General features: G+C 39.1%; 1 protein-coding gene across 1 annotated transcript; it reads right to left on the reverse strand.

The window, feature by feature from the left end:
* Positions 1 to 3,582: 3,582 nt before the first annotated feature.
* Positions 3,583 to 24,555, reverse strand: LOC137267734 (C-type Lectin CRL-like). The gene is made up of 3 exons (XM_067802186.1): positions 24,324 to 24,555; positions 4,915 to 5,091; positions 3,583 to 3,827 (listed from the first exon to the last, which is right to left on the reverse strand). Exons 1-3 carry the CDS (start codon positions 24,553 to 24,555, stop codon positions 3,583 to 3,585), a joined length of 654 nt encoding a protein of 217 aa, XP_067658287.1.
* Positions 24,556 to 24,884: the final 329 nt, after the last annotated feature.

Here is a 24,884-nt window from a genome sequence, read left to right on the forward strand (position 1 = left end):
GCCAATGAGACGTTATACAAACATAACATAGACTAATTCTATTGCTAAGCCTTATTTGATTCACATTTTCACTACCCAGTGGGAATAGCATTGAATACATCAGGCAAGACATGCTGAGTGATACTTTGGATGCACGGGCAGCCCTGGGATGGAATCATCAACGAATATTTGAAACCCCAAATCTCACTGGTGTCAAAGGAGAAAATCATTGGCACAGGTGCATGATGTAATACGATGTAATGATTAGGAAAGTTCTTTCTATTGACGAGTGAGTGTGTGAGTGTGTGAGTGTGTGAGTGTATGAGTGTGTGCGTGTATGAGTGTGTGAGTGTATGAGTGTGTGAGTGTATGAGTTTTACACTGCACTCGTAATATTGACTCGGCAATGTTCACCGGTCTGTAAATAATCGAGTCTGTACCAGATAATCCCGTGATCAGCAGCATGAGCATTGATCTGCGTTAACATTGTACATGGCATCGGTAATCAAGAACAAATGTTTAAACCGAACAATGTTTGTTTCACATTACGTTTGTTAATTAGGACATGTCTATGTGTCTGCTCACTGAATTTTTTTGTATTATTGTATTATTGTATAATGGATTCGAGAATCAGTTTACGAATGGGGAATTAGATTGTTATATTCAATAAATAATGAGATACTGGTCTATGAACAGTCGATCAATAGAAAAGATTTACGATTGTTTACACAAAGACCGCAGAACTAATGCTTATTGTCTGCACAGGATCAGTATGCTGATATCCCCTATTCAATGCATTATCATGTCATTATCACTCATTGACACAGTTGACTAAAGGTACAGACATTGTAATCGTTTGGAAGAAGGCCTCTTGCTTCTCATTAATTGATTATTTCTCACTGTATACTACTCAAAAACCAAAACCGCATAGCTGAAAATTGTTATCAATTCATACACTTAAAGGGGCACTGATTTCCGTGGACTGGTTGTTCCTTTTGATATTGTTTTTCTCCCGTGAGTACCTGGATTATATCCCAGAATTCGTGACTGGTTCCTGACCTCAGTCCGTATGCGCAATTGACAGTTTAATTATAGACAGATCAACGGAGGTGAAGTCATTTTTACTTCCTTATAAATATATTATGAAAACAAATGAAACACTTTGAAGGTTAATCATCAGCCAGTGGTAGAAATTGTAAAAAAAAACCCAAACTATTAGGACTGATAAATATAGCCAATGTACGTCTTTGTATTTTGTCTCATAACCCTAATTAGTTTATTGTCATATTTGTATGATTTTGAAAACAGAACCCACGATCTGATTGTACTTATAGCAAATTTCTAACATGACCGTAACATTTAAACATTGTATAGACTGCCAACGTGGATCCTCTTTCACACACGCCCTATGCGCGAGTGTGTGTTTTCTATCATATAGATTCTTATGAATGCTAAAATAAATAAATTAAAACAAAATGCAAAAATTGAATTTAAAACAGACTTATGCTATAGCAACAGGAACGTATCCTTCCACATAAAAGAACGATATTCCATCTTATCTGCAGCTGGTAAATAATCCTGCTCTATAACGTGTGTCTTACAACAGTCTAATTTCCGAAAACGTTTCAGGCCTTTCACATTGATGAAAACCTGATGAACCTCTCATTGGTCACCCAAGATAGCACACTTGAAAACTAAATGTATGATGTCCGCAATTTTAAGTAATTTAGTTAACCAATAATGAGCAATCAATCAATCAACGCAAGGGTGGTTAATTCTTTGAAGGGAGGATGTTGTTTTTACACTCGCACTTTATGACAGAATCTAAATGCCTGAAGGCACTCGGTTGTTAAAGGTTGTTTCAAATTCTAAATGGGGAGGTGATCAAGCTACCCTCCTCCATCTATATCGATCACTGGTCCTTTACAAGCTTGATTATGGCTTCATCGTCTATGGTGGAGCCTGCAACAGCAATCTTAAACTTCTTGATTCTGTTCACCACCAAGGTTAAGATTCAGTTCACGGTCTAAGACTTTGTCTTGAATCCTTAGAACCTCTCCTGTTGACAGTCTCTATCTCCTACACAACGCCGTATAAAAATAGCTTCACAATATATCACAAAATACTCTAACTATAACTCTAACTCTATACTCTAACTATAATCTAACTGTGTCTTTAATCCTATCTATGAGGATTTGCATAACAAAAGGTCGTCTCTTGTTCCGCCTCTTGGGCTCAGAATAAAGCCATTTATTGCTGCTTCCTGGATAATATAGCTCCTTCCGGACTTCTTTGTTCTCCTCTGTGACACAACTTCTCATTCCATACTCAGATTGCAAAGCTAGCATTGGAACGCACATCCGCGTGACACTCAAATAGGTATCAATAATTTACGTGCTATAAAACCCTATATTGGTTGCACCTACTTGGGCTGTCAGTCCAGATTTGAGGAGGTCATGATGCGACGATGTCGCATTGGCCACACAGGATATACACATGAATATTTGCTTAAAGGTGAGGATCCTCTGTTTTGTATCCCTTGTGATGAAAGAATCACGGTCAAGCATGTCTTGCTTGACTGTGTTGAATATTCCATTACAAGGGATACATATTTCAAATCCCAAACTATGAAGGATCTAGGGACCTAAGGAGGTTGAAGTTTTGTAAAATTATTGTCCACCTGAGAGGGTACGTAAGTCATGAAACATTCAAAGTAAATTTATACTTACCAGGATTTAAAAGTAGTAGTCATGTTTTAATATTGGCTGACATTTCCCACAATTGCCAGCAGCTGAAGGGATGGTGTAAATCCAACTAGGGTCCATGCAGGTAGCAAAGGCACTGTAAGTTCCTTGGTCCCTGTTTATATCTGTGATATTCTGGTATTTTTACTGTCCATCGTTGGCAGGTGTTTTATAATGTAGATATATTCCTTCTTCCTCGTCACGATATGGCTGAAATATTGCCGATGTGACGTTAAATATTAACTCACTCACTCATACCAGTGGAGGGGAGAAATGACTATTCGAGCAGAGTGAGGAAAGGTGTTATCATCCGGAAAGAAGACTTGGACACATACCGTCTCCGAACAAGGCAAACGAAGTCGAATCAGTCGACTGGGTGAAACGTCACTGTGCAAGAAGCCACGTGTTACATGCCAATACAAATACAGTAGCCTTAGGTTAGTTCATGAACAAAGATTTGAAACTTTGCTCATGTATGTATATGCGTTATTCACAGCATTGCACATTACAAGCATCTACAAAGAAACTTTGATTTGTAAAGTAGAGAAGTTATACATCCATGGAACTACCTCACTTATTCAAGCTGAAATAGTTTGACATTATATATATTTGCAAAACTTCAAGCTAATGCTCTGGAGATTAGATTCCAAAAATCATTTAATCCATACACATCTAATCTATTCTTTATTAAGAGAACTGAAATATACTGCTGTATTAACATGTCTTTATCCCACAACCGATCAACTGGTTGCGGATGTGTAGTGTGAAGTGATATATGATCAGAAATAAAACTCAAACTATAATTGGAGCTTCAAATTCGAGTATATGCTGCTGATAGCAATTGTATTGTTGCCCATTGTCAACAAGAAGGCTGTTCCTTCAGTGGCATCTGACACACAAACAGGGAGTTGTCGGAAACATCACAGACGATATCATTCCACCGCCTTATCGGGTTTGTAGAAACTGCTAACATTTCGATGCACTTTTCTTCTTCTGAGTTTGGTTCACCATCGCCCCAGTAGACTGGATTGATGACAGTTCCATCTGTCCATGTCCAGTTTCCAATGAGGTCATCATGAAAACCACCCAGCCAGATATCGGAGGCTGTCAACACAAACATAGATATATACAAACACTGGTGGCGAATGTGGCTGAATGAAAATGGAGGGACAAAGTTTTCTCGTGGCTATGGTTTTTGTGATCACCTCCGGCCAAACTTCCGTAAACTGTACTGGCTGCTTGTCAGATGTGGAGATATATGGGGGGAAAGTAAAATGTTTGACAAACTCTTGATTGTGGCAAGAACCCAGCAATACATTTAGCACAACTATACACGTTGTGTTAGTGATAACTAGAATGGATATATGTATAAATATCATGGGTAAGTGTTTTAATGTTTCAGATGAATAATCTACACTTTGCTCGCTCGTGTTTGCTCGCGTCGCATGGTCGTAATTTGTTGTTTATATACACAGTTAAAATGTTTAGCACGCTGTAGTAATTCGTCCTTACGAATGTAATCACTGTTCTCGTTAGTCTGAAACTTACAAATGTAAACCTGAGAATTGAAAGTCACGTGCATTTGTGTTTTTCTTACATTCACGTGGAAAACATTTTTTTTGTCTTTGGACAGAAAAATCTCCATACCTCTCTGCCATAGGGCACGCGTGGGACAGTCATGGCAGGAGGGTCAGAGAACGTCAACGCAATGTTGATAACCGCTGTGAACTTGAAAATGCCTTCATTTGTGAATGGGGTAGCACTAACATTGGTGAGTTGAGAGTAGTTCGAAACGGAATGAGACGGCGATGCACATCAGTAATTCAGGCCAATGGAGGCCACACACTATATGGAGCAATACTACACTCTTGATTTGGGGATCATAATGGCGTTGTGGAGGTTTGAGTGATTTTACGATAGAAAAATGACATGTAAAACCAACATGATTTGGATGTACAATTTATGATGATTTCTGTCATTTCTTATCATCAGCTTGCTGAACTTTTATTTAGTTGAGCATGATGAAGTGATTGCATTCTGTTTCGGATATATATTTTGTGTTCGAAATCAATGTGTATACACGTGGGTCATGAATGTGTTGGTGTTTGACTGTTAATACTTTAAAAACTTCAGATATTTAGTTGAAATTATACCATTAGGAAGGTGGTTGTATTGCCCATTAGCAACCTACAGTGAGAATCTGATATCTTGTTCATGAATGCATTGATGCCAGAACTGTCCACTTTGATGAGATGTCCGCCGTCTTGATGGCATGTAAGGTTGGCTTGGAACCAGGTTTCTGCTGAGTTATAGATCTTATAGCAGAGGCCGAGGCTTCGGTACCACGTGTAGCCCTTGCTGCAGTCATCTGTGGAAGAACAGTATGCCGTCATCACTGTGCATGCTGAGTAATCGCACGGAAAGGACGTGCACCCAACGTTTCTATCGGGCAAAAATTACAACTATCACTCATCAGAAGAAACAGGTTGGCGAGAATAGTCGGTTGCAAGCTACCGTCACCATCCACAAGTAACAACTCACAAGGTCAAAAGTAGGAACAGCGCTACGTCGCCAGGTAAATATAGGTCACCCTATATTTCCCAACAAATGATGTTAATGGAAACATTTCTTCAACCCCTTTTATGATTTGCTTTCCTCACGGGGATATTGGTAAGGAAAAGGTTCACATGCCGCAGACCTACATGCAGTTGACATTGACAACGTGGGGTCCCCCTCTGTTAGTATCACATCACATATACACGATGACGTCATTCCCGTCTGGATGTCAACGGATACGGTAGGAGAGTACGTACCCCAGAGTTTGAGGAAAATATCACCAGGAGAGAATATGTTGATTTCAATTTGCTACTTAGAGGTGCACAGCAGGACGCCTTTTCAACTCAATCACAGGTATTTGCGATTAAAGCCTAAGCCAAATTGAAATTTCAAAGAAGAAAAAAATCAAGCATATTAACAACTGGCCCACAGCATTTACAACCTTTGCTAGCGTCTACTTGACTGAGGTTTCGAGACGCCACCGGGAGCTGCTTGAATACATGCATTCGATTCACATGGCGGCTCACCGTCAAATAGGCCGTAAAAGATATGACACCCAGTTTAGATTGTACCAAGCACGACTCCCAGAGCGCCCATGCGCTCACATCAATTCAGAATCTGCTTTACAGGCAATCAACAGCACCTGTCGTAACAATAGGTCATCAGCAAAACAGAGAGACACCTCACCAATGGCCCTCGTAAATTGTCAGATGGTCAAAAATTTTAAATCAGCTATTGAGCTTGCAGAAGTTGTTGAGGAAAATTGGAAGAAGTAGATATGGGAAGAGTGGGTGAGTGAGTTCATATTTATCGTCACATCGGCAATATTGCAGCCATATCGTGACGAGTAATAATGACATTGTAAAATGAATGAATGTAAAAAACTAAAACCCTGTTGACGAAGTAAAACCACTAGTAAATATCACACACATCCATTTAGGATTAGTAATTAAATCTAAAACGGTTTAACTATAGATGACAATAAATATAAAAATGGGCTATAGATTGCCAACAACTGAAGGTAGATCACCATGCTAAGGACCATGGGTACTTACATTACTTTTGCTACCTGCATGGACCCTAGCTGGATTTACACCATTCTCTCAGTCGTTAGCAATTTAGACAGATCTAGCCATACATTTAAAATAACAAATATACTACGATTAAAATAGCAGAGAGTTTAAATTTACTTTGAATGTTTGTGGACTTACGTACCCTCTCAGGAGGACAATAATTTTACAGTACTTTAACCCCCCCTCGAGGATACAGCCACTAACAATCTTAGTTATCAATTTAAACCTCCAATCATACAATATTTATCTATTTACAAGTCTGATATCAAATCTAATTCTTATAAAAATCCAAGAATTAAACGAGAACTTATGTTACTAAAAAGATCCTTCATAGTTGGTGATTTGAAATATTTATCCCTTGTGATGGAATATTCGACACAGTCAAGCAAGACATGCTTGACCGTCATTCTTTCATCACAAGGGGTGCAGAATGGAGGATCCTCACCTTTCAATAAGTATTTATGAGTATATCTCGTATGGCCAATATATCGCCGCAAAATGACCTCTTCAAATCTGGACTGACAACCAAAGTAGGTATAAACAATCTAAGGTTTTATTGCATGTAATTTATTAATACCCACTTGGGTGTCCGACTTCTTCTGCATCAGATCACGGATATAAGATTTAATAGTAGCTTTGTAATCAGTGTATGGAATAAGAAGTGGTATCACAGATTTGTTGAGTGCCGCCTTGGGAGCAAGATCAGCCATTGTGTTAGCAGAAATGCCTACGTGGCTGGGTATTGGCCAGTAGCAAGATCATTATGCAATTCATTAATTTCAATTAAAAGTGGATGTTTGCAAGAAATATTTTCAATAGTCTGAAGGCAAGAAAGAGAGTCAGAATAAATTATATACTGTTTATGTTTGGGGTGTCTTTAAACATGAAAATAGAGCTGCAATCTGGTAATCTAGAAGATATTGTTCAAACTACTGCGCCACCCTCCTTGGACCATCTGTAAATATGGGTTTGTAATTGCTATATTTATGTTTTAATTGATTATATTCTTGTTTATATTGTAAATGATTAGTTTCTGACTTCTTAAAATGTGTAAGAGTTAAATCAACTTGTGGCCGCACTAGTTGCCAAGGAGGAGAAGAAAGCAAACGCGAAGAAGATATAGTCTCCAGCTCAATGCCAGAACCAGAAAGGAATGGTTTAACTCTATGCCCAAGAGGTGGAACAAGAGAAGATTTCTTAGTATATAAATCCTCATAGAGGGGATGAAAGACACAGTTAAAAGCAGGTTTAGACTTATTAGAAAAATTTAAATCCATTTTCGAGACACCATTTATTTATTTTGTTTAAATACAACTGTAGTTGTCGTTCAATAGTATGCATATTTTTACCACGACAAGAAATATTAAAATCATCCACGAAAAGCGATCCATCGATTGAATCATTTAAAACCTTGGATAAACTGTTAATCTTAATGCTAAAAAGTGTGGCAGACAAAATACAGCCTTGTGGAACACCCTGATCCTGATTGTAATGATCAGACAGGGTTGAACCCACTCGGACTTGAAATTGCATGTCCTTTAAAAGCTCTGATATAAAAAGAGGTAACCGACCCCTTAAACCAAAATCATGTAAATCCTTTAGAATACCATGCTTCCAGGTCGTATCATAAGCTTTCTCAAGATCAAAGAAGATTGATACAGCATGTTGCTTATTTACAATAGCATTTTGACAAAGGATTCTAATCTTACTAATTGTCTGTCATTTAAGAAGTTGGATATAAATTGAGGTAAACGACCTCGTAATCCAAAGTCATGTAAATCTTTTAAAATTCCATGTTTCCATGTTGTGTCATACGCTTTCTCTAAATCGAAAAACGATTGACATAGCATGTTGTTTATTAATTACTGCATTTTAACAAATGATTCTAAACGCACTAAATGACCGATAGTACTTCTGTTTTTAAGGAAACCACATTGTATATCTGTTAGTAGGTTATTAGTTTCCAAGTACCAAACACGTCGATTATTTATCATGCGTTCCATGGTCTTGCAAACACAGGTAGTTAGTGAAATGGGCCTACAATTGGAAGGATCAGTGTGATCACGTCCAGGTTTAGGGATGGCAACAATTATTGCATCACGCCATGATGAAGGGAAATTGCCACTTGTCCAGATGGTGTCAAAAATATATAAGAGTGTCTCTAAACACGAGCCTGGCAAGTGTTTCAGGAGTTGATAATGTATACCATCAGCTCCAGAAGCAGTATCATGAGCTTGGTCAAGAGCATTGTGAAGTTCATGTATCGAAATTGTTTCATTGTAGTCTTCCCCATTTCCTGAATTGAAATGAATAGATTTCTGTTCTTGCTGTTTTTGATATTTTTGGATTTCAGGAACGTAATTGGATGAGGAAGAATGTTTGGCCAACGTCTCACCAAGTTTATTTGCAATATCTGATTTATCAGTTAATAATTTGTTCCCATCTATTAGATGGTGGATGCTAGATTTACAGCCCTTACCCTTGATCTTTTGTATCATATTCCACACCTTGGATATCGGAGTGCGTGAAATAATTTTTGATACATATTGTCGCCAAGAGTGGCGTTTACTTTGTTTGAAAGTATGCCTTGCCTTAGCATTCAGAATTTTTAATTTGTCTAAACTGTGGACCATAGGATGGCGACGGAAATAATGCTCAGCTTTCTTCCGTGCCTTCCTAGCTTGTTTGCAGTCATCGTTAAACCATGGTTTTCGAACGTGAGGAACTGCTGAGGACTTAGGGATACACTCGTCAACTATGACTATTTAGCTCATCTTAAAAACGTTTTATGGCATCAGGAATATCATGAAAAAGTTCCGGTGTGAGCTTGTCAGCGCAGAGAACTGCATATAAAGGCCAGTTAGCCTTTCTTGATGATGGAGGAACATCAGATGGATTCACGGCTTTCAGTATTGTGGGGAAATGGTCACTTCCACAGAGATCTTCATGGACAGACCACTCGAATTCATACAATAGGTTAGAGTCAGTAATAGACAAGTCAAGGGCTGAATATGTTCCTGTTCCAGGATGTAGGTATGTCTGTGATCCGTCATTATGAATGCACAAATTATTATTTGAAATAAAATCCTCCAGAAATTTACCTGTGGTATTTGTATTAGTACCACCCCAGAGTGGGTTGTGGCCATTTAAATACCCCATGATTAAACAGGGTTTAGGTAGTTGATCATAAAGAGCTTGCAGATCGGGTAGGTGAACGGTTGATGATGGCGGAATGTACAAAGAGCATAAAGTAAAAGCAACTTGTAAGGTAAGTCGAACTGCAATGGCTTGGAGATTTGTGTTAAGTGAAACTGAGGTATGAATAACATTGTTCCTCACCAGGATTGATGATCCACCAGACGCCCTATCAGTTGGAGGAGAAAAACAGTGATATGCATTGAATTGAAGGAGATCAAAATGATCTGTCTCTTTCAGATGAGTTTCTTGTATGCAGAAAGTTGACGGCTTAAAATCTTGGACAAGTACCTGTAAATCAGCTAAATTAGACCTCAGTCCTCTACAGTTCCACTGTATTATGTTTGAGGACATTATGTCTCTGGAGGATAGACTGGTCATCTACCCCTCACCTTCCTTGAAGGCGACAGGCTATGTGTCCTACTATGGCTTTGCTCGTACACATCCATGTCGTCAAGGGATCCAAACTTGGATTTGGATCGGGTTGTTAGTCCCTTATGGGGCTCTGCCACTATGATTCTTTTTGTGTGTTTCACTGTTAGGTTTGTTTTTAGATGTTGGCTTTAAAATTGCCTCTGAGTTTGAAGAATGTTTCTGTGATGCTGGATCGATCTCAGATGTCTTAGATTCACTAACGCTTTGTGATACCGTTAAAGTTGTGAACTGGAGCTCATTTGTTGGGTCGTCGCCTTTACTTCGGTTGACAGCAACGTGGGAGCGGAAGTCCTTGCCCATGTGTACTCTGTCTGGCAACTTACGGAGACAAGTTTTGGTTTTGGAGCCTGGATAGATGTAGAAACAGTGGTAGAGTACAATGGACCCGACTGTTCTTGTGCAAGAATGATCTTCTTCGCTCCAGGGAAGGAAATATTCCGTTCATGCTTTAATTTAGATATTTTGGATTGTAATTTCCAAGTAGGACAATCCTTTCAGGAAGAAAGATGACAACCAGAACAATGTACACAGTTAGGAGGTTAGTCACAAAGATTACATCATCACATGTTCCAGCACAATGACAACAAGTAGCTTTACTTTTGGCACGATCTAGATCCATGACCGTACTTTTGACAGGTGTAACATCTTAAGGGATTAGGGATAAATGCATCCACCCTTAAGTTACAATACCCTGCTTTCAGTGACTGTGGATGTGTCGGAAGACAGAATGTGACGAGAGAGGTGTTAGTTTTCTTTCTAAAGGTAAAACGTTTGACATCGGTAACTACTTGGGTGCGCAATTCCCTAAGAATGTCAGCTTCGGTCATATCTGAAAGGCAACATCCGATATCACGTATGATGCCTTTACTGCAATTCAATGTCCTGTGGGGGGACACCTCAACAGGAACATTGGCCAACAATTTTGTGGAAAGGAGAACCTGAGATTTGATCTGTTTCCTGCAATGAATCAACAGAGAACCAGGTCGTAGCTTTTTAACTTCTTTTACTTCACCAGCTAAACCTTCAATTCCCTTAGCTATCGCGAACGGATTCAGCTTTATAGGACCACCTTCGGGTGAAGTCATGACAAGAAACCGAGGCCAGTTATCAGTATTGATCGGAGCAGCAGAAGTCTATATATATGTATGGAATAAGATGTGGTGTCAGAGATTTACAGGCTATCAACAGGTGAAGTTCGAAAGGGGCCAAGACAAGTCTTAGATCTTGATGATGGACAGAATCTAATAATTTTAAGTTGCTCTTGCAGGCTCCACCAGAGACGATGGAGCTATACTCAAGTTTAGAACACACGAGCGAGCGATATAGATGGAGAAAGGTAACTTGATCCCCTCCCCATTTAGTATTTGAAACCACTTTCAGCAAGTCAAGTGCTCTCAGGCATTTAGTTTTAAGGGATTTAATATGCGGTAAAAACGTTAAGTGTGAATCAAAGATTAGACCCAAGAACTTAGTTTCTTTCACAACTTTAAATTGGCGTGCCATCTGGAGATAGTTCAGGGTCTTTATGTGGTTTGTATTTACGACAAAAATGTATGCAGATTTTTTTGATTTAGAGAATTTAAAACCGTTTTCAAGACGCCATTTGTTAATCTTGTTTAAACAACTGCAATTGCAGTTCAGTGGTATGCATATTTTCACCACGACAAGAAATATTAAAATCATCCACAAATAACGACCCATCTATTGAATCGTTTAAAACTTTTGATAAAATATTTATCTTTATACTAAAAAGTGTGACAGACAAAATACTGCCTTGTGGAACATCCTGATCCTGATTGTAATGATCAGACAGGGTAGAACCCACTCGGACTTGAAAGTTTCTGTTATTTAAAAAAAATTGGCTATGAATTGAGGTAAACGACCTCGCAAGCCGCAGTCATGTAAATCTCTTAAAATGCCATATTTCCAGGTTGTGTCAGATACAAAAAGACAGACACAGCATGTTGTATATTAATTAGTCCGTTCTTCACAAATGATTCCAGTCGCACTAGGTGATCGACAGTTTTTACGGAAAGCACACAGTATATCTGTTATGAGGTTATATGTTTCCAAGTACCAAACAAGCCGAGTATTTATCATGCGTTCCATGGTTTTGCAAAGACAGCTAGTTAATGAAATCGGACGATACTTGGATGGATCCGTATGATCACGTCCAGGTTTGGGTATTGGTACTATGAAGAAGGGGATTTACCTGATGTCCAAATATCATCCAAAATATATAGTAATGTCTCTAAACAGGACTCTGGTAGGTGCTTCAGGAGTTGATAATGTATGTTATCAGCTCCTGTAGCAGTGTCATGAGCTTGATCAAGAGCATTATGGAGTTCATGAATAGAAAATGTTTCATTATAATCTTCCCCATTATTTGAGATGAAAGTAATAGTTCTTTTTTCTTGTTGTCTTTGATATTGCTGGAATTTAGGTACATAATTCGAAGAGGAAGAGGGTTTAGCGAGAGTTTCACCCAGTTTATTCGCAATATTGATTTATCAGTAAGCAGTTGATCTGCATGTTTAAGATGATGGACACTAGATTTAGTACCTTTACCTTTAATTTTCTGGACCATGTTCCATACCTTGGACATGGGTGTCCGAGAATTTATTTTGGATACATAATTTTGCCAAGACTGACGTTTATTTTGTTCAAAGATACGCCACGCTTTAGCATTTAAAATTTTGAATTTATTTAAATTATCCACCATAGTATGGCGACGGAAATAATGTTCTGCTTTTTTCCTTGCCTTCCTAGCTTGTGTGCAGTCATCGTGGAACCATGGTTTTTGGAATATGTGGAAGTGCAGAGGAATTTGGTATACATTCATCAGCTATGGAAATCAATTCATCAGAAAAGCATTTAATAGCATCAAGAACGTCAATAAAACGTCCAGGTTTAAGTTTCTCGGCATACAGTGTTTCATATAAAGCCCAGTTAGCCTTTTTAAAATTCCGTCTTGATGATGGAGGAAGTTACATATTTTAGTAAAGTAGGAAAATGGTCACTTCCACAGAGGTGGATTGACCATTCAAATTCATTTAGTAGTTCTGAAGTTGTGAGTAACAAGTCGAGAGCAGAATAGGTCCCTGTACCAGGGTGAAAATATGTGATGGAACCATCATTATAAATACACAAATCATTGTCAGATCAAAAGTCCTCCAACAGTTTACATTTAGCATTTGTAGTTACACTACCCCAGAGTGGATTGTGCCCATTTAAATCTCCCATTATAATACAGGGCTTCGGGAGTTGATCGTAGAGACCTTGAAGATCAGTTTTGTGAAACGTCGAAGACGGCGAAATATAGAGAGAGCACAGTGTAAATGCTACATGTAAAGTAATTCTCACTGCAACAGCCTGCATGTTAGTAATAAGTGAGACAGGGGTATGTATAATGTTTTGTCTGACCAGAATGGATGATCCGCCAGTGGCCCTATCACCTGGAGGTGAAAAACAATGATATGCATTAAATTGACGAAGATCAAATGTATCTGTCTGTTTTAAATATGTCTCTTGGAGACAGATCGCTGAAGGTGTAAAATCTTGGACTAATAGCTGTAACTCATGTAAATTAGTTCTCAATCCTCTGCAGTTCCACTGTACAATATTTTTTGGAATAAACTATCTTTTGGGGGGGATTTATTGGGGATCTACCCCGCACTTTTTTGGAGGGCGACAAGCTATGTGCCCTAGAATGGACGTTTTCAGAAACGTCCATGTCTTCAAGAGGCCCATATTTATTGAACAATTGAATTTTATTTTGTGACCCTCTAGGAGCTCTACCACTTTGTTGTTTTGAAGCATCAGGCTTAGGCTTATGTTTGCTTTTGTTGACTATCAGCTGTCGATTGAGACTTTGAGTATGATTGAGATGATGATGATTTGTGATCAGAAGAAGACTTGGATGTACTAGGAAGTGATTCCTCAGTCTGGGATGATATAGCAGGGTATGGCATCTGTGGAGAGTCGCAATTGACCCAAGTCCAGCTTGTGGATGATTTTGTTATTTTAGAGCTGTACACAGATGATGAGTTTGCTACTGTAGCATAACTTTCTGTAAGACCTCTTGACCCGTTTCTTTGCTTCAGAAAAAAGATATATTTTGGGTAAACTTTATTCTGTTAATCACCATTTGCTCTTTCCAAATTGGACACTGTTTCGAAGAAGATAAATGGTCGCCTGAGCAGTTGGTGCATGTTTTAAAATCACTGTCACAATCTTCTGTGTGTGTCTTCTCACCACAGTGAGCACACACAACAGACAACGTACAGGTAGATACACCGCGTCTAAATTTTTGGCATTTAAAACACCTGAGCGGGTTGGGGATGCAGGTTTCAACTTGGATGTTACAGTAGCCTGCCTTCACTGACTTAGGAGCATTTGGAGTACTCATCAGATTGGTTGCTTGCTGCTTTTTCCCACACTCAACTAGCAGTGCACCCGAACGTAAGCGTCTAATGTTTTTAACATCCCCAGAAAAATCTTAAATACCCTTAGATACTGCAAAAGGGTTCAACTGTAATGGTTTCTTATCAGGAGTTTCAATTACAAGGAAATGTGACCAATACTCAATCGATTCAGACGGTCTGTGGTCAGTATCAACAGGGTCAATATCAAGTGTACGTTTTGTTTTCTTTGGTGGGATTTCATAAGCCATGGTTAGTGTAATACGGTTCATCATCCGAGCTCCCCACCCACCACGGAGTATCACAAGGACAATGCTAAAAACAAGTGGGTTCTAACTAGCAGCACGAAGGATACCTGGATGATATACTCCAGAAGAAGAATAATAAATAATTATTCTACCAGACTGGCCCATGAGCCACAGCCTTCTGGGCATAAGACTCTAGGCAATGTTCAGAACGTCAAAAATGCATTCCAAAATCAGAAAATATCGATGAAGAATTAAGCCAAGACCGAAAATAAATGTCCAACCGTCTAGGTGAAGTAAGGGCCGACGTGGTGTGTTAGGCAAACAGAACATGGTTATAGGCCCGATAGACCTTGGGTCCACACGGGGGTTGGTGAGCTTTTGGCATTACCCAGCACTCACCACGAGGAGATGGCTCACCACGGGTGGCTCCTATATGTTTAGTCAGTATGCTGGTTCATAGTTCTTGATTACGTGTAATGTAATATTGATCTATTGCATCTGTTCTGCATGCTGCTTGTAACTCCACGGTGGAAGTTTCAAGTATGTATAGGTGTTGGTACAATGATATTATTTTATGCATTGTCTCATGGACAATACCTCTGATCAGCGTTTCCTATGTTGTGTAGGGTTTTGTGCACGTGTTGACTGATCAGCTACTGGGTGCTAGAACACGCTCCCTTGTTATCCACAGGGTAGGTTTCTCTTTTTCTATAGTCTGTTTCATGATAGACACGTGAAATGTCATTTGTATTAATGATAACAATTTATATGCCATTTTGCTCATTACCTGCGTAAGATTATATCAGTCATGTACATTGTTTACTTAAGCATTCATAAAAGCATATGTTATCCAGATATGTTTATACATATATGAAACCATGCGCTCATCAGACATATATATGCAGGAAGTCACATGTTCATCAAATATGTTTTCACGTATACATATATACATTGTGTAAATATTGCTCTTACAAAGTCTTTTTCTACTTCTTCTACTACTACGTCGGAAATAAAAAGATACTGAACGCACAACCCGTAGGCTGTGGTTAATTACAGAGGGTAACAGCACTATTTTATGGCTGCAACCGATATGTAACTCTGTACGCTCATTTTGGAAACGACCCGTGAAGGTCCCGGGGTAGAACAGGCCTTCAGCAACCCATACTTGTCGTAAAATGCGACTAACGGGATCGGGTGGTCAGACTTGCTTACTTGATTGACACATGTCATCGGTTCCCAATTGCACAGATCTATGCTCATGTTGTTGGCCACTAGATTGTCTGGTCCAGACTCGATTATTTACAGACCGCGCCATGTAGCTGGAATATTGCTGAGTGCGGCGTAAAAATAAACCCACTCATTTTGGAAACGCATGACTGCTTGGCGGAGGTGGGAGACATGAGTATTTAAGGTGGAGCAGGAGACATGCGATTGTGAATGGTCGGGATGAGTGACATGTGACTATGTAGGGTCATCATCAATGATTCTAACAGGTGCTGCATCATCCTTAAGAGTTGTCAACCGTGGTCAGTCTGAACAATGAAAATCTTTAGTTTGTTGGTGTTGTCTGAAGAACCATGTGGCAGTCGATTGTGATAACCAACATCTCTTGCAGTTGGCCATTATCAAAAGTGAGTGAGTGAGTTAATATTTAACGTCACATCGGCAATATTTCAGCCACATCGTGACGAGAACATTTAACAATGAAAAGGACTATATGTATATTGTACAACCTGTCGACGAAGGACAGTGAAATAACCATAATATCACAATCAGAATAAAAACCTAGCGTGGTAAGTTAAAACTAACATCACTATTCAGACAATACAATATAAAAATCGGCTGTAGATTGCCAACAGCTGAGGGTGGATCACCATACTAGGGACCATGGGGACTTTGTACCTTTGCTTCCTGCATTGACCCTAGTTGGATTTACATCATCCCTTCAGATTTAGTCACATCTAGCCACAAATTACAAATACACATATGCTACGATTAAAAACAGTTGAAAGTCTAAATGTATTTTGGAATGTTTTGCTGACGTACCCTCTCAGGAGGACAATAATTTTACAAAATTTTAACCCCCTTTGAGGGTACAGCCACTAACAATTCAAGTTACTAATCTAAACTACCGATGATTAAAATACATCTATTTACAGAACATATTACTCACAATTCAACCATGAAATCAGTTTTAATTTAAACCTCCAATAACTAAATGAGCATTGACTGTGTTAAAATGATCCTTAACGGTTATTACAATAAAACACTTATCCCTTATGATGGAGAATTCAACACAGTCAAGCAGGAGATGCTTGACCGTGACTTTCTCATCACAAGGGATACAAAACGGAGGATCCTCACCTTTTAGGTATGCATGAGTGTATCTTGTATGACCAATACGACATCGTCGCAAAATGACCTCTTCAAATCTGGACTGACAACCCAAGTAGGTATAACCAGTGTAGGCTAAAAGTGCTTTATGGTTCAACTTCTTTATTATACAAGGTCACAACGTTTCGAGACAGATATTGGTGAAACTGGTCGACCACTGGCTATCAGGTTAAAAGAACACAAAACATCAGTTCAAAATTTGGATCAGAAGTCTGCTGTATGTGAAGACATCATGCACAACCCCAATCACAAGATTGTTTGGGACAACACCAGGACATTAGTTAGGAACGCCAATGACTTTAAAAAACGGAAGCTCCTAGAAGCCATTGCAATCAAGCGGAACAATCCCTCAATCAACAGAGACGGAGGTGTTTACTCACCCAGTGCATGGAACCACCTCATCCTCAGTGACTAACCTTTATCCAAACATCTTTACCTGTAACTCGTTAACCTAATCAACACAAGCCTGCACACCAATCAGTTGAAGCCTGCACATAAGTTGAAGCCTGTACATCTATCAGTCGAAGCCTGTACATCAATTAATAGAAACCTGTATATCTTGTTACCCATTGTTATCAGTCTCCTGTTATGTGTATATATACTACAACCCTTTAGTTTTACCCTCACTTCACCTGAAGAAGAGACTAGAATCTGTGACCTTGATCTTGTGACCTTGTATAATAAAGAAGTTGAACCATAAAGCACTTTTAGTTTGATTCCTCCAACTTCTAAATGCCTTTGAAACAACCAGTGTAGGGTTTTCATGTACATGTAGTTTATTTATACCTATTAGGGTGTCCCACCTCTTCTGCATCAGATCGCGAGTGTAAGTTCTAATGCTAGCTTTGTAGTGAGAATAAGGGATAAGAAGTGGTATCACAGATTTGTTGAGTGCCGCCTTGGCAGCAAGATCGGCCATTGTATTCCCAGAAATGTCAACGTGGCCGGGTAACCAACGAAAGACGATGTCGTATTGGCCAGTAGCAAGATCATTATACAATTCAATGATTTCTATTAAAAGTGGATGTTTACATGATAAATTGTTAACCGCCTGAAGACAAGAAAGAGAGTCTGAATAGATTATATATCGTCTATGTTTAGGGTGTCTTTGAATGTATTTAAGAGCCGTTAATATGGCTTTGGCATCAGCTGTAAAAATAGAACTGCTGTCCGGTAATCTAGAAGATATTGTTTTGGATCGAATGACAGTGGCACAAGCCATTGCATCACCGTCCTTGGAATCGTCTGTAAATAAGGATTTGTAATTGTAATATTTGTTTTTTAATTGATGATATTCTTGTTTATATTGTAAGTCATTAGTTTCTGATTTTTTAAATGTAGTTAAAGTTAGGCCAACTTGTGTCTTAACCAATTGTCAAGGAGGAGAAGAAAGAAGACGGGAAGGAGCTATATTTTCCAGCTCAAATGCCGGCAGCAGCAAGAAATGGCATAATTCTGAGTCCAAGAGGCGGAACAAGAGAAGATTTGTTTGTAATACATATCCTCATAGAGAGGACTGAAGACACAGTTATGTGCAGGTTCAGATTCGTGGTATATTGTAAAGCTAATTTTATATGGCGTTGTGTAAGAGATGGTTCATCTGCCTCGACGTAGAGACTGTCAACAGGAGAGGTTCTAAAGGACCCAAGACAAAGTCTTAGACCTTGATGGTGGACAGAATCTAAAAGTTATAAATTGGGGCAAACGGCCTCGCAGTCCGAAGCCATGCAAATCTCTTAAAATGCCATATTTCCACGTAGAGTCATATGCCTTTTCAAGATAAAAAAGATAGACACAGCGTGTTGTTTATTGATTAGAGCGTTTTTAACAAGTGATCGACGGTACTTCTGTTTTTACGGAAGCCACTTTGGATATCTGTAGTAAGGTTATTTGTTTCCAAGTACCAAACAAGTCGATTATTTATCATGCGTTCCATGGTTTTGCAAACACAGAAATAGAGAAATAGGTCGATAATGTGACGGATCCGTATGATCACGTCCAGGTTTAGGTACTGGTACTACTATAGCATCACGCCATGAGGGAGGAATTTTATCTGATGTCCAAATATCATCAAAAATATTCAACAGTTTGTAGACAGGATTCTGGTAAGTGCTTCAGGAGTTGATAACGTATGTTATCAGCCCCTGCAGCAGTGTCGTGAGCTTGTTGAAGAGCAGTATTGAGTTCATAAATAGAAAATAGTTCATTATACTCTTCTCCATTATCTGAAGTGAAGTTAATAGATTTCGTTTCTTGTTGTTTCGGTATTGTTGGAATTTAGGGACATAATTAGAAGAGGAAGAACGTTTGGCAAGAGTTTCCCCCAGTTTATTCGCAATATCCGATTTATCAGAGAGCAATTGTTCTCCATGTTTCAGATGATGGACACGAGATTTAGTACCTCTACCTTTGATTTTCTGTACCATGTTCCACACTTTAGATATTGGCGTTCGATAATTTATTTTGGATACATATTTCTGCCAAGAATGGCGTTTATTCAGTTTAAATGTTTGTTGAGCTTTAGCATTTAAAATCTTAAATTGTTTAAATTACGTACCACAGGGTGGCGCCGAAAATAATGTTCTGCTTTTTGCCTTGCCTTCCTGACTTGTTTGCAGTCATCATTGAACCATGGTTTTCGGATATGTAGAATTGCAGAGGACTTCGGAATACACCCATCAGCAATGTTATTTAGTTCATCAGAAAAGCACTTGATAGCATTAGGAACACCAATAAAATGTTCAGGTTTAAGTTTGTCAGCACATTGTATGGCATATAAAGGCCAGTTATCCTTTTTAAAATTCCATCTGGATAATGGAGGGGATCACATGGGGTCACACGTTTAAGTATAGTAGGAAAATGGTCACTTCCACTAAGGTCATCGTGGACTGACCATTCAAATTCATTTAGTTAGCTGGAGTCAGCTGTTGACAAGTCTAGGGCTGAATATGTTCCTGTTCCAGGATCTAAATATGTACCTGCACCATATTTGTATTGTCACGAGTATGTATTTTCCTGTATATTTTGTTATTAATTCAGTGTTAATTATTATTGGGTCACAATGTTTAGTGTTTTGAATAGTTAATATTATGGGTCACATTTCGTTTTAATATCTGGTCAACACTTTTAGCATTTTGGCATTTATCTGGAATTTACCTGTTCCTAGTTTTCGATGTTCACTTCTGGGATACTGTTTCGAGACCATTCTACGGAGTTGACGATGTTCGTTTGTGCCTCGAACTTTCGGGAATGACTTTGTAAATATATATATATGGGCTGGTTGCCGTGTTGAGAGCGACACTCATACTGACATTCATTCAAATTTGCTGGATTCTCTGCCACACTTGAAATCCTGTCAACGCCTGACTCTACATTATCTGCTGTCGCACCAATCGCTGTGTTTACATTCTGCCATAGTTGATTCTCTCTCACACCAAGACTTTGGTTAGTTTGCTGTATTGTATTTTGTGACCCATTGACTTAGATTTTGTCTCTCTTGAAATGTATTTGTAATCAGCATTGTTATTTTTACTTGTGACTTTGTATATCTTGCTCTCGTCGTATAACAATATAGAATTTGAACGTAAACAACTTGTCGCTGTTCTGTTTTGCTGGGTCACAGGGGATTTCGTAAATAGTTGTCACGGTAAATTCTTAACCGTAACAGTATATACATAAATTATTATTTGAAATAAAATCTTCAATAATTTTACCGTTAGTGTTTGTGGTCGCACTCCTACAGAGTGCGTTGTGGCCATTCAGATCGCCCATAAATACACATGGTTTGGGAAGTTCTTCATAGAGAGATTGAAGATCAGCCATAATAAGAGTTGATGATTGAGTAAGTGTAACGTTCAACGTAAGTCGCACTGCAACTGCCTGAAGGTTTGTTTTGAGTGTCACATGGCTGTGGATCACGCCATTTCTGACAAGAATGGATGACCCTCCAAAGGCCCTATTATCAGCAGGAGAATAATAATGATATGCCCTGAATTGACGAACGTTTAAAGAATCTGTCTGCTTCAGATGCGTTTCTTGTAAGCAGATTACTGACGGTTGAAAGTCTTGGTCTAGTAGATGCAGCTCATGCAAATTATTTTAAGGCCTCTGCAATTCCACTGTATAATGTTCGAAGAAACTATCTCTTTGGGGGGGGGTTGATCTACCCCTTGACATTCGAGAGGGTGACAGACTATGTGCCCTCTGCTGGATATTTTCAGACACATCCATGGCTTCAAGAGATCCAAACCAATTGTATATCTGGATCTTGTCTTCTGCCCCTTTAGAGGCCCTGCCACTCTGATTTTTCCTAGAAGCATCATTGTTTGGTTTCACTTGGTTTTTGAAACTTGCTTCGCATAAGTTCCAGTGGAGAGTGTTGAGGTAGACTGTGATGATGAATTTTCCTGTGACATTGGCCGAGATTGAACTTCAGCTGTGACTGGTGTTTTTGATTGTGATTCAACGGTTTGCGTTGACTGTTGAGGTGAGTATACCTCAGGTGAATCCGTGTCAACCCATGTCAAATCAGTTTGGCACGATAGTGGACATAGGTGCAGTTACTTTTTGACTCGTTCCAGCTCGAGTAACTGAGGCATATGACTGATTTGGTTCTGGGGTCTGAACAGCAATTATTTTTTTTGCATCAGCAAAACTAATATTTCTGTTGAATATAATTTTATTTATCTCCATTTGTTGTTTCCATAATGGACAGTCTTTAGAAAAAGATGAATGAGTGCCATAGCAGTTTGTGCATTTTTTAAAGTTACAATCACAATCTTCAGTCACATGAGTTTTTTCACCGCAGTGAGAGCATGTTACGGAATTTGTGTAGCTATTGACACCATGTCCATAATTTTGACATTTAAAACACCTCAGAGGGTTTGGAATATAAATGTCAACGTTGATATTGCAATATCCTGCTTTAATTGATGTTGGAGCAGTTGGAGAAGAAAAATGGAATAAGTAGGTATTTGTCGGTCTACTTTCAGAATTTTTCAGGGTCATACATCTTTTCACAAAAGTTACTCTTTGGTCCTTCATTTCTGAGACAATGTCCAGTTCATTCATGTTGGCAAACAGTTGGTCCCGGTCTCGCACGATGCCTTTACTTGAGTTCAAAGTTTTATGCGGAGTAACTGATACCGGTATTCCAACGAATAGCTCAGTTGACATCAACTTTGTTGCCTGCTGTTTTCTACTACATTCTATGAGCATAGAGCCTGTACGTAACCGTTTTATGTTAGACACTTCACCAGCAATACCACGTACACCTTTTGATACTGCAAAAGTATTGAGTTTTAGAGGTGATTTGTCAAGTGTCTCGATAACTAGAATTCGTGGCCAATATTCATTTGAGTTTGAAGATCGCCGAACATCATCATCACTGTCCAGTTGACGCTTGTTTCGTTTTAGGGGTGGGTGGGGTGGTGTGGTGTGTGTGTGCATGTGTGTGTTTGTATTCCATAGTAATAGTAAGTTTCATCATACGAGCTCCCCGCCCACCACGGAGTATCACAAGGACAATGCTAAAGACAAGCGTATCTCCAGCTTGTAGCACCAATTAAGGATACCTGGATGATATATTCCAGTAGAAAAATTAAAAGATTAATGATTCCACCAGATTGGCCCATGAGCCACCGCCTTCTGGCATACAACTCTAGGCAAAAACAGACATTAACGTATGTATTGAAATTCGGAGTCAAAAAAATTCGCCATGACTTTAAAAATATCATATGATAATTTTCAAAATTTGGTGCAACAGTACAATATGTAGCACAGGGCCTGGCGTGACCAGCCGATTGATTGAATCGGGCCCTTTCAACCACCCGTCTAGTTGAAGTTAGGACCGAAGTGGTGTGTTGGGCAACAGGATCACCTAGTCCTTGTTCCAGTGCCCTCCTCCCATTATCAAGACACGATCATCGGAATTCTGTTCAGACTATCGGAATCTAGTACGTATTCTGTATTCGCTACACGACAGTTTACACTGGATTTCAATCCGGTTTGAGCATAAACGTAAAACCACATTTGATAAATTATAACGTTCTTATCCTTTCACAAACATTTAGGAGTAACCCTTCAGCAAGTTTGCCCCCGGCATAGTCAACTGTAAATTAGAAATTTGAGATGTTTATGCCCAGTAGTATGTTAGGTTATTGCTGTACCTCGCAGTTGCCCACACTTTCGTAGTCATGCCTTGGAACCACCATAAACCTAATCCTTGCTACATGCCAACTCATGCATCAACAAAATGCAAGTATCAAGCGATACTGCCATCGAGTTCACTTTGTAAACTTATTATTTAGCAGTCACTTTGTTTATATTCACGTGAACGTGACATCACATGTAAAATGTATGTTCGATGAGAGGCCTCATGCTAAATGATTAATCGCTTGATGTTTGCAACACGCCTTTGGGGAAATTTAATACAAGTTTGTGTTAATTTTTTAACACGAGTTTTCACACATTAGCTATTTTCAGGATCTGGTTTGATGTCCAGCAGATCCAGCAGACCTGTGTCGGACCTTCTTTTTCCACCTATATATATACAATATTGGTGTGTTAGTCCATGTAGATTAGGGGCATGTATTTTCATTTTCACACAACGATGTATTGCCTGTTTACTGTGAAACATCACCCTACATTCAAGGTACAATTTTCCAAAATATATCCACGTCTATTCCAGGATGTAAGACTGAGTGAGTTGAGTTTTACGTCGTACTCAGCAATATACCAGCTATATGGCGGTGGTCTGTAAATAATCGAGTCTGGACCTGACAACCCATTGATCAATGACATGAGCACCCATCTAGGGAACTGGGATACGATGACATGCGTCAATCAAGTCAGTTGCTTGACCACACGATCCATTAGTCGTGTCCTATGACAAGCATTGGCTTTACAAGACCAATTCTTCGGAAGTCCTATCTTGAAGGGTCTCCAGGATGTAAGATACAGCAATTCATTGGACCATTAGTACGGTGATGATTCAGTCTCTCATACCATTTTCATGTATCACTTTGTTAAGTATGCAGCGCCTATTTTCACTGGATTGAAAGACTGACAGACTGCAAAAACCTGATTTATCTGTCGCAGAAATCATCTTGTTTGAGCAAAGAAAAATATCATGGAAAGACATCATTAGTGTTATTAATACAAAAGCACATGTGTAACTTCTCTGTACTTATACCTTTACCTGTAATGTAATACCTTCACAAATGTTGTATATGATGTTACATATTTGTCATATTTGAGAACTATGAAGCTTGAAAATACCTCTTCTCCATTCCAAATACTGCATGTCGTTTGGTGTGCTTGTCAAGTCACTTTGCAGGGGCATCTCTGCGGAAAGCTGACACTTGCTGGTGCTGCTATCATAGAAGACAGATGAGCAGTTCCTCTGAAGATAACATCTAGACACACAATCTCCTCTTGATGAAACGGAGGTACCGGGCGGTTGGGAGGCCAGTTGCATCCCACGAAGCACAAGAATCATCGTTAAACCCATTATGAAAGTGTTATGACTGAACACAGTCGTCTTTTAAATGAGAATATGTCAGGATGTTAGCACGTGACAATCACATGACACTTGTCGTCATGGATCTGTTTTGAAGGAACACTGAACATTTATAATTCCCACCAAGAGGATACATGCTCCTGCCTATTACAACTCAAGACGCAGCCCTAGTGACTGTCTCAAGCTCCAGCTGTCATAAATGAATAATCAATGGTGCATGAAGAGAAGTGATAATGACTACAAAAGGCTTTCATGTTGATGAAGGAACAGGGCACATCGCTCAGGCGACTGCGCACTAAAATGAACATTGTGTGAATTAC

Source organism: Haliotis asinina, chromosome 16, assembly GCF_037392515.1.
Source record: "Haliotis asinina isolate JCU_RB_2024 chromosome 16, JCU_Hal_asi_v2, whole genome shotgun sequence".
Taxonomy (NCBI): Eukaryota; Metazoa; Mollusca; class Gastropoda; order Lepetellida; family Haliotidae; genus Haliotis; species Haliotis asinina.

Coding starts and splice junctions, on each gene's coding strand:
- LOC137267734 (XM_067802186.1), bottom strand. CDS start 24,555: ATGGGTTTAACGATGATTCTTGTGCTTCGTGGGATGCAACTGGCCTCC. Junction 5,092..24,323: donor GTATTTGGAATGGAGAAGAG/GTATTTTCAAGC, acceptor GTTCTTCCACAG/ATGACTGCAGCAAGGGCTAC. Junction 3,828..4,914: donor CAAGATATCAGATTCTCACT/GTAGGTTGCTAA, acceptor TTGTGTTGACAG/CCTCCGATATCTGGCTGGGT.